This window comes from Lolium rigidum, chromosome 7, assembly GCF_022539505.1.
Source record: "Lolium rigidum isolate FL_2022 chromosome 7, APGP_CSIRO_Lrig_0.1, whole genome shotgun sequence".
NCBI lineage: Eukaryota > Viridiplantae > Streptophyta > Magnoliopsida > Poales > Poaceae > Lolium > Lolium rigidum.
The window spans coordinates 227860141-227870634 of record NC_061514.1 but is presented as its reverse complement, the minus strand read 5'-3'; the positions used below and the strand labels follow the sequence as shown (position 1 = coordinate 227870634).

Below are 10494 nucleotides of genomic sequence, written 5' to 3'. Positions count from 1 at the left end.
TCCTCGTATCCTAGGTCGGCCATTGCTGGGGGCACCGTCTCCGGCAGAGTTGTCAGCGGCCTTCACCACACACGGGCTCTAATCGGGATAGATTTAGGTGAGGGAGGATGAAGAAGATTGGGAAAAGAAAAAGTCTTACCAGTGGGGTCCGCATTTCACTGACAGTGGTGTGCAATCCCGGCCAGGTTTGTCACATTTTTGATGTTCCAAATATGTCTAAGATTTGACTGCATAGTTTTTTTTTTTTGACATGGATTCGACTGCATAGTTTATGGTACAAACAACAAGGATTTCGAGTTTACACACCAAGGTAAAACTTGGCTCGCAAAGTCGCAAGTCACAAGTCACAACCCAAGCCATCGTGTGACAGGCAGCAGGTCCACGGTCTGTGTCCCGAGGCATCGCTCCCTTTGCACGCAACGCGGAGTCCTTTTCGTTTTGGAAACTCTCATCAGAGGTATCGACGGGAGGTTGGGCGTGTTCTCTCCTGCGCTTTGCACCTGGAAGCGCCGCCGCGATACCGCGCCGACACGGTGACGCACAGCAGTACACACCACGTGGAAACGGCGCACTGTACCGTCTGCACTCGTACGAACCCCATGTTGCTGTTGCGGCGTTTCCGTCCTAGTCCCGCCCATGCACCAAACCCCGACACGATATCAATACTCGTAGCGCGGCGGTTGGTCGCTGCCACGCGGGCCCCCGCCGCGCGCGTCTGCCCAGCCGTTAGCCAGTCCACTTCCACTCACCCAACCCACCATCAGATCTGCGTGTGCTGTGCTAGCTCGCACTCACCCGCTCCGCACCGGCGTCACCGACACGAAACCACCCCCCGCTCCCTTTAACCTGCTGCTGCGAGCCAGCGAGCCAGCGCTTCTTCAGACCTCTCCCCACCTCGCCTCAGCGCAGAGAGAAGCAATGGCGTCCATCATCGTGCAGGTCTCCGCGCTCCTCCTCAACCTCATCGCCTTCGGCCTCGCCGTCGCCGCCGAGCAGCGCAGGAGCAAGGCCACGGTGACGCCCGACCTGGTCAAGGAGTACGACTACTGCGTCTACAACTCCGACATCGCCACCGGCTACGGCGTCGGCGCGCTACTCCTACTCACCGCCGCGCAGGTCCTCGTCATGCTCGCCAGCAAATGCTTCTGCTGCGGACGCGGGCTCAAGCCGGGGGGCTCACGAGCATGCGCCCTCATGCTATTCCTCTTCTCATGGTAACACAACACTCCTTCTTCCAATCTACTAGTACGCCTCAGTTATAGTACTACTATGTGCCCCGTTTTACCATAACTTAGCTGCTAGTTAACCGAGCTAACGATTGCTTCTAGTGGTTCGGGATCTCCTGTTGCGTTTTGTCCTCAACCGCCGCTCGTTTCTTGCCCATTACTAGTTCAGCTTTCTGGCTATTTTTAGAAATTAGTTAGATCTACCCCTGTGCTCTCAAGTTACTGACGGCGCGCCGGCTGCGCTTCAGATCTGTTTTCTGCTGACTGAGAGGTTGGGGGTTCAGATCTTCTTGTGGGTGGAACAGAGCTTGCACTTGTCACTGCGGTCTTCCTGCTAGGAGGGTGAAGCGCTGTGATGCTGGGCAGCTTAGTACTCCCTCCGTCCATTAATAGATGTCGGAAGGTTCGTCTAAATTTGAATGTATCTATGCACTAATAAGTGTCTAGATACATTCGAATTTAGACAAACTTTGGACATCTAAAAATAGACAGAGGTAGTATGTTGGATTGCCTACTACTAATATGAACCTAACAATTACACTTACTGCCGAAATTAGGTTGCCCGGAAACATCAAAATTTACCTTGTTCGGTCTTTGCCAAGCCACAACTGTTGGCGGCTTCCGTGTCTCTGGTAAATTAACTACTTTTCCGCACTTCTGTTAAGGAGATGCAGAATTCAGCAGCTTCCGGTAGATCTGTCAAGTTAGGTGAAACGTCTCTGGACTAAAGAAAATTCTGGCACACACAACTGCTACTACTTTATTCTAGTGGCTGGGGGTGAGCTGGTTGGAGTGAGTTGTTGCACACTCACAGCGGCGATGCCTTGTCCAGCTCAAGGATAATAGCGTCGCAGCTTCCTGTGTCCTTGCTTCATAACAGGTTATTGTCAGTCTAAGGAGTGAGGGTCAAAGATCACAAGTGCCACTGTGGTGTTTTCATAGTTCAGTCGGTTCATACAAGCAACTGACCACTTTGCTGGATTTTGAAGCTAGTATTATTACTGAACATCTTGGTTCATTCTAGGTAGGACTAGTTGACTTCAGTGCTCATGATAGATCCGCTGGATCTACAGAGGTGATTATAGATGCCCAACTGACACATGTGCCTGTACTGCAAAGTGCATAAGACTAGCTACTTCATCTGATTTAGTGTTTCAAAGAGTAATCATGTAGCATTTGCCCTTGATTATAACTTACAATGATTGCTGTTATTGCCCTTGAAAGAGTATGATCTGTAGTATCCTCGTGTGTAGCCGTGTTAATCACTAGCAACAGCTGTCCTCTTACAATAAAGTATGGATAACATGTTAGCATATGCTTATCTCTGTTGGCCCTAGGTGTGAGCAATTAAGTTAATAGAAGCCGACAGCTTTTGATTTTGTTTACACATTAGTACTTGGCTTCTGTTTAGTTTTTCAATGAGCTGTCAGACTAGTTCAGTTCTTTGAGCTGTGTCTCTGACCGAATTGTTTATCTGATGTTCCTTGGAATCGTGTATTGGGATTTCCTAAGCAGTGCTGAAGTCAACGCCGATAAACAGCTTTGATTTCTTAGTGTCCTTAGGTAGCCCAGCCTTGAACTATCTTGGACCAGCCACTGTTCGACCATTCTCACCACTTAATTTCATATTTGGTTCCGCTTGTCGTGGCCCTCACCACTTATATTGGAACCTGAACTGGATGCTCTGTCAGCTTATTGCTGTCAGCTGACATGATCAAATGTTTTTTCAGTAGGAATTTGTCAGTCAGATTTTGTTGCTATTTCTTCTGCTGGCTCATTGAAGTTTATTAGTACTTGTTTTAAATATCCTATCCATTCGCATATTTCTAATGATATTTGGTTGAGTAAGCCGTACAAAGGCAAATGGCTTAATATTTATTCTCTCTTCTCAATGCCTAACTAATCATTACTGCCTTAACTTGTGATATATAAAAATAAATAGAGAATCTATCAACAGTGTTATTTCAATTGGAATTCTCAAAGAAATTTTTACCAGCAAGATGCCCCCCTCATTTGCAGGTTGACCTTCCTCATCGCAGCGTCATGCTTGCTAGCAGGATCAGTCCGTAATGCGTACCACACCCGGTACAGGGGCATCTTTGGCGGCAACCCTCTCTCCTGTGAGACGTTGCGCAAGGGTGTCTTCGCCTCGGGTGCAGCCTTCACCTTTTTCACGGCCATCCTGAGCGAGTTCTACTACATCAGCTACTCCAGATCCAGGGATGCTGCTGGTGGCGCCCCATATGGCGGCTCGAGCATCGGCATGGGACCTTACAACTAAGGAGCTTGGTGAGGTTTATGCTATATGATTCAATCCGTTTCAGGGTTGATCGGGTAGTCCATCGTGGAGTGCAGTGTTCTTGTTAACATTACAGTGGTAGTTACGTGTAATTGGGTTTACTGCTTTCACTAGGTTATCGTACGAGGTTATTTGGTCGGGCTGCATACTATTTGGATTATTGGATTGGATTCTCGACATGGAATACGCTCATTTGGTCATCCTAAAATGTTGATGTGATGTTGATATGCACATTTTATCATGTGAGCTTTTGCTTCAGTACACATCCTTAACAGGATTTACGACTTAAATTGTAAATGGGTTCCTAAAAGCAAGGTACTCCAATCTTGGAGCATCTGCGTCGAGCGTCCTCCAATAACAGCCCGAATTACAGAATAGCCGTATTGAAGTGATGCAACAAAAAATAGCTCCTAGCGGCTGTCCCAAAACCGCACGCTGATTGAAGGCGAAGGAGCACATCCCGTGCTCAACCCGGCCTACCTCATCAGGTTCCTTCCTGGATTTTTGCCCAACAGTGCCACTTAGCCGACCAGAAGTTGTATGTGCGAAAATACGGCTTGGGTGCTTATGTGCAAAACGAGGGGTAAGATGACCTCTTTCGTGAGTGGTGAGGATACCAACTCATAGCAACAACACACTATGCAACTCATAGCAACAACACACTATGAACTATATCAAGATAACCACATAGCGTGGCGTAAGTACTAGAACATAGTTTAAGACCTGACGCTAATTAGGAAGTTCAGGACATGATGGTAACTGTAGAACTGCATGCTCTAACCAATGCAACCAAAAGACCGATCTGATGGAAGAGATTAGGCAATGCATTTATACTTCAACACTCCCCCTCACGTGTGGTTCTCGCAGGCCCAAACGTGGACCGAAAGTGGGCTGCAATATTTTTATTTTATATTGCACCAACCGGGTCTTGAACTCAAGACCTCTTGGCTCTGATACCATGTAGAAGGATAGAGAGGGAGAGAGATATGCGGAATATGTTGGATGTTGTATTGCACCTCATGGGCGAGTATATATAGAGTACAAGACTTGGAAGCTAAGAAACCTCCTAAGGAGAATATGGAAACAATCCTAATACAATCCCGTGTAATCTATAACTACCAAATATACTCTAACAGTAACAACAAAATTCAGAACGACAGGCAGGTTGTAAACATTGTTCCATCGACATAGATTACCAGTACCACCTTTCACTCTTCCATCATGGTGTACCACCTTTCACTCTTCCATCATGTCAATGGCTGGATCATGTTGTGGGCATTTCTTGATGATCTCGGTCATAGAGTAGTCAAAGATCGTAACCTTGTAGGTATTGCTTTTGAGCACCTTGAAGGTCATGAAGTACCCGATCTTGATTTCGTGAGCAATTGCAAATCCTGCCTAGTTTTGATCCATGAAAATCTTCCACTCGACTTCTCTCAGCTTGACCATGAATGAGCAACATGTGTTGATCTTAAACACAATGGTCTTGGGGACGTTACCAACGTACTACGTGGACCTTCTGGAATTGGCAACAATTCCAAGCCTGGTGACATGACGGCCTTGGCGAAACGGCTTGGATCAACATCGTCATGAAAGTGCCCCACCTTCACATGCCTTCCCCTCGGCCTCTTGCGGGCGCTGCCTCTACGTTGGAGCACCCTTCTCCGAGGTTGTGGACACCAGTAACAACCATCGAGCACTGCCACAAAATATTCCATTTGAGACACATGTTCTGTTGAACACACAATTGCAACCAAAGTTGAAGCCTCATATCACTGACATGCATGGCCGCGTGAATGATCCTTTCAGAACAAATATAATGCACATGCTTGAGTAAGTGTACATTGCTCAAAGTCAGTAAGGATCAACTGACAACCAATTAGTGGTCACATTTTAATCATTGGCTTACAAGATGAGCAAAACAATGAATAATCATATGAAGGCCTCATACAATAGTCAGTGAGATGAATCTTTATCTACCTAGGTTGGCGTGCAAGAAATTTTGGTGGACAGAACGCAAGGTAGATATATATCATCTAGTTGACATTTTAATCACCGGCCAAATGATACATACGTAATAGCTAGGCTCATTTCCTACAAGTGGTCATAATAATCTTAGAGACGGAGTCAGCTAACCTAGTACGCTGCAAAAACTCCTGTTAGCACAAATATATATGGTTCTTTTACTCCTTCCTTAGGACCGTGTCATGTTATAATCATTCGTCGACGCAGAAAATCAAGTTCAATAAGATGCATATGTCCTGCTTTATATAATTTTGGCGCCTCATATTACAACTTCAAAGGGAGGGAAGAGATGATCCTACTCGTTCGATGGCATGATCAAATGAAGCTTTATGATTATAGTACTAGGTTCGGTAGAAACATCACTTTGCGCTGCAAGCGCACATATGTAATTATTTGGCTAGAAAACAGAAACTAGTGCCTCGTATAAAGAGCACAAATCGATGGAATAGATTATCCTACAACCTAGGCCATTATGAAATAAAGGTCGATGATCAAGCCACTAGGTTGAGGAGGAACCTCCCTTCTGAAAGAGTGATACATTCATATCGTCGGCATCTACAATAGAAACCTCCAAATATTGAGGAGATCTAACCCTAAAAAGTGAATATGACCATATTGGGCAAAATTAAATCGTTGTGTGCATGTATGGACATGTAGGTCTGCTAATCAAATATCACACGAAACAAAAAGAGATGAAATTATACGGGCAAACCCCATCTTAACTGTCTAAATCAGCAAAAAAAATTGTACAAATCTTTCGTACATGCAACGATTACGGACGGAAGTAAACTTGGTAACACAGATCTACGCACTTCCAAGCGGCTCGGAGTGGTTTGAGAGCTTACAACCATTGATGAACCTCGAGGAGCACTAAGTGAAGTAGAGAAAAATGTGTGGGCATCCGAATCGATGAACTCCTCCCGGCCGAGGGCTTCGAGTGCCTCCTATTCTATTGTCGCAACAGTGTTTTTCGATCTACCAACGGCAGTGGAACCACCAACAGCGAGAGGAGGGAGAGAAGAGGAGCGGAGAGGGCGGATGAGAAAAGGGAGTGAGATGCGACAGAGCGGTGAGACGATTTATGGCACGCCTTATCGATGCGTACCGGATTATCTCCTCTTTTCTCCACACACGTGCAAACTTTTTCACACGTTGCACTCGTCAGCGCATGCCCCGCCGAGAACGCACGAATCGACCATACCTGGGGAGCAAACTTTTGAGCTGCTTTAAGAACCACGTGATCCACGTACGCGGAACGCCGTGGCGAACCAACCGTCCCAAACTTGGCCCAACGCATGCGTAAAAAAACATTGCAAGGAACCAAACTCACCCTAGATTGTTCTCGGTGCACTCATCTCTCAGATAGGCTCGAAAATCCTGGCCCTCGCCCAGATGGCTTTGTGCTTCCGACGCTGCACGCCATGTTCTCGATGCATAACACGACGAGCAACAACACATCTATGTCCAACGGTCAAGCATGAAGGTCTCGCGGTTTGTGGCATGTTCTGGCATGTGGAGAGGCGGCATGTGGAGAGCGCACCATGCTTGTACATCTCCGCTGTTGACGTGGGCAACACCAAAAATGACTTTGCACTTTCTGATTAGTCTTTCACATCAGTGGTAAATCCAGTACCATTCTCCATTGCACAAGAGGGTTCTGAACCAATATCATAGTGCCGCTCTCTATTAGTGAATGATGCTCTATGGTTCTATAGAACAATTTTCAAGAACCATCGGTAGATAGGGTTCTAAGGATATGACATAGAATAGAAGCAGTTTGGGCAAGCTGAGGAGGAGATGAGGAGGGAAGCCTACCATTCTCTCCCCATGCATGGACAATGAGAGGAATCTCCATGGCCGGCGACGTTGGGAGCCCCCTTACCCGGAGACAAAGCCTAGGTTGCAACACATGTCTGACATTGTCCTTTCAATAATGGGTCCAACAACAAATGGGAGGTGAAAAGACAATTTTACCCCTGGCTAGCGAGCTAAACTACGGGGAAACCATTGCACCACCCAGTCCAATTTCAACACGCACATAGCACCACCGACGTACACATGATTGCTGAGCAGGCCCACCATTTATTGGGATGGTAACAGAAAGCCAAACGAACAACCAGTACCAGTTTAGCAGTTTAATCAAACGGTGCCGGATCAAGCATGGTCTGAGAGTCTCCATAGTCCATTCCCTGCAAGAACGTTTCTTCTAGATGTGCTTTATTGCGTATTTCTGTAATGTGACAATATTTTTTCTGAAACTGTACAATAGGTTTCCCTACTGCATTTTATAATATTTTCATGAAACAGTGATATGTACAGAGAGTGCGAAAACTCGTAAAATGACGGTATTACCGCGCTAACGCAAGGTCAAAGAGGAGGAAAAACATGCCACGAAACTCGGGCACGAGCTCTCTCTACTTGCTCCACGCGACCTCGCTTCCATTCTTGTCGGATCAAAAACCTCAAGAGATCCGCTGAGCCACCACCCTTACCATGTCGTCCTTCGACTCCGTCACGGCCATTGCCGGCGACGACGACCCGCTGATCTCACAGAGTCCCTTCGATCCTACCGTCGATATCCCGGGCGTCTACAATGCCGACGACAGTGGGGGACATACCTTGCACCGCGGCCACCGCTTCGCCACCTCCTACTCGTCCTTCGGCACCGCCATCTCCGAGGACGACCTTGCCGGGATCGCGGGCGACGGTGGGTACGGCGGCTACGGCATGCCGCCGGACTCCAATGGCGCCGGCTACGGGTACATCGGTGTCGAGGAAGTGATGGGCGTGCAGCACGGTGGCATTGGTGCCGGTTTCCACGGTGATGGCATTGTCGACGACGTGTTCGTCGGGGCTGTCCTGCCGCCGCCAGAGGCCATGCGAGAGGAGGGCATCCTCCGGCGTGAGTGGCGCCGGTGAGTGCTATGAATAATCTCTGCTATATCTGTTCGACGATCCATGCAATAGACCGCAATGTTGGCAGATCTGTCTCATGCATATTCGTGATCGCCTAATTTTCTGCGGTCTCTGAATTGAGCTGAAGATTTCAAGTTGAGAACGGCTTGCTGGCTTCATCTTGCAGACAAAACAGGTTGACGCTGGAGGAGAAAGAGCGCAAGGAGAAAGAGCGGCGCAGCGAGATCATCGCGGAGGCCGATGAGTTCAAAAAATCTTTCCTCGAGAAGCGCAAGCTGAACTGCCAGAACAAACGGACACAGAACAGAGACAGGGAGAAGGCAAGCATGCAGTTCACAGTTCACACTGACTGCACACATTTATCTTCTTATTAAGTTAGGCTGAGTGTTCATTCACATGATCGAAATCAAATGCAAATCATGTATGTATCAGCTGTTCTTGGCGAACCAAGAAAAATTCCACAAGGAGGCGGACAAGCAGTACTGGAAGGCGATTGCGGAGCTGGTCCCTGACGAGATCCCGGGGCTGGAGAAGAGGGGCGCCGCCAGAAAGAAAAAGGAGCTGGAGAAGAAGCCCAACATCGTGGTGGTGCAGGGGCCAAAGCCGGGCAAGCCCACTGATCTCTCCCGGATGCGCCAAGCCTTCATGAAGCTCAAGCAGAACCCGCCGCCACACATGGTGCCGCCGCTGCCCCCGCCGGCGAAGGAGGATGCCAAGAAAGACGGTGACGCCAAGAAGGATGGCGGCAAAGACGCAAAGGAGGTGGAGCAGAAGAAGGACGGCAAGCAGGCAGCTGGAGAGGGTGAGAAGAAGGGCGCGGCCGATGGCGCAAATCCTACAGTAGGTGGCAAGGTAGCCGCAGCCCCTCCGGCGGCAACAGAGAGTACGGCGGATAAAGTACCTGAGCAACCGACGCCGGCGAAGAAGTGACCGCCATGCTGGCTAGTAGTGCCTGCCTGGAACTGAAATAAATTCTTGCTAGGAGCAGTGGTTCTGTACTCCCACAACTGCGCTCATTCGCTCCGAAACATTCTCTTCTGAGGGATTGTTTTACTTCAGTCAGTTTGTTTTTGTTTCATATGTTTTTCTTAGCTCAAGGTTTTTGTTGCTAAATGTGGATACTGCACACCGCCACATAGAAGGCTCGTGTGGTGAGTGTGCCTCCATTCGGGAACTGTTTCATATGTTATGCGTCGGTCTTTCGAGAATATGTTAAAGGAGCTTCACATAAATTTTCATGATTTGGACTGGGAGCTTCTCCAGGGAAAATGTCAATGTGAAGTGGTTAATTAAGACCCGTGGTTATTATAGTTCCAGTTAGTTCTTGATCCTGTGAGGATCAGCGATAACTCTTGTCATCCAGTACGAAAATACAAGTTTGAAATGTCCAAATTACACTTCCAGCCTTTCTTGATTAGCGACATGTGTTTAGTTATGCATTCAAATATCGAAATGTCTTTATAAACTTTTGAATTTTGAATTTTTGTTTTTAACTTCACTATTCATCCCACTAGTGGTTTTCTAAACCTAATGTGATGTTCATGCGAACTTTAATCAGGCTTGTGGCAACTTTCTTCTTGAGCGGCTAAAGATGGTTGAACTGCAGCAAGGGAACAGAATTCCACAATAATCTACACGAAAATGAGATATTCTCAGCGGATTAAATGTACCGAGCACTTGTACATTAGATATGCCGGTTAATAATAACAAAACAATATCTAGAAATGAAGATGTCTCTAAAAATAAAAATATTAATACGATACAGGCGCAAAGGTGTCATCCTTTTCAAGGATAATCTTGCAAGACGCAATTAGCAAGGAAGTTCACAGTATTGTTGTTGTCATCATAACGCCACATTCAAACATCTTTTTGAAAATTCAAGTTTAGCCGCTTTATATGGTTAGTCATTCAGGTGGCTTCTAACTTGTACCCACCATGTAGTATTGGAAATATCTTTTGGAACTTGTTACATTACATTGATTAAAATTATATGATCCTTATTAGGGGTGAGAGTGGTAACCATAATAT

General features: G+C 47.0%; 2 protein-coding genes across 2 annotated transcripts; both read left to right on the top strand.

Annotated features, from left to right (window-relative positions):
- The first annotated feature begins 863 nt into the window (after positions 1-863).
- LOC124677915 lies at positions 864-3725 on the top strand. The gene is made up of 2 exons (XM_047213854.1): positions 864-1214; positions 3246-3725. The coding sequence occupies exons 1-2, from the start codon at positions 919-921 to the stop codon at positions 3505-3507; spliced, it is 558 nt and encodes a 185-aa protein (XP_047069810.1). The 5' UTR covers positions 864-918; the 3' UTR covers positions 3508-3725.
- A 4318-nt stretch (positions 3726-8043) lies between these two features.
- Positions 8044-10096, top strand: LOC124672507 (clathrin light chain 3-like). Its single transcript, XM_047208726.1, has 4 exons — positions 8044-8465; positions 8633-8786; positions 8899-9318; positions 10025-10096. Exons 1-4 carry the CDS (start codon positions 8044-8046, stop codon positions 10094-10096), a joined length of 1068 nt encoding a protein of 355 aa, XP_047064682.1.
- The last annotated feature ends 398 nt before the right edge of the window (positions 10097-10494 follow it).

What these genes read in the sequence shown, in the direction of transcription:
- LOC124677915 (XM_047213854.1), top strand. Translation starts at nt 919, where the DNA reads ATGGCGTCCATCATCGTGCAGGTCTCCGCGCTCCTCCTCAACCTCATC. An exon ending in ATGCTATTCCTCTTCTCATG is followed by an intron (nt 1,215 to 3,245) that starts GTAACACAACAC and finishes CCTCATTTGCAG; the next exon opens with GTTGACCTTCCTCATCGCAG.
- LOC124672507 (XM_047208726.1), top strand. Translation starts at nt 8,044, where the DNA reads ATGTCGTCCTTCGACTCCGTCACGGCCATTGCCGGCGACGACGACCCG. An exon ending in AGAACAGAGACAGGGAGAAG is followed by an intron (nt 8,787 to 8,898) that starts GCAAGCATGCAG and finishes TGTATGTATCAG; the next exon opens with CTGTTCTTGGCGAACCAAGA. An exon ending in ATCCTACAGTAGGTGGCAAG is followed by an intron (nt 9,319 to 10,024) that starts GTAGCCGCAGCC and finishes AACTTTAATCAG; the next exon opens with GCTTGTGGCAACTTTCTTCT.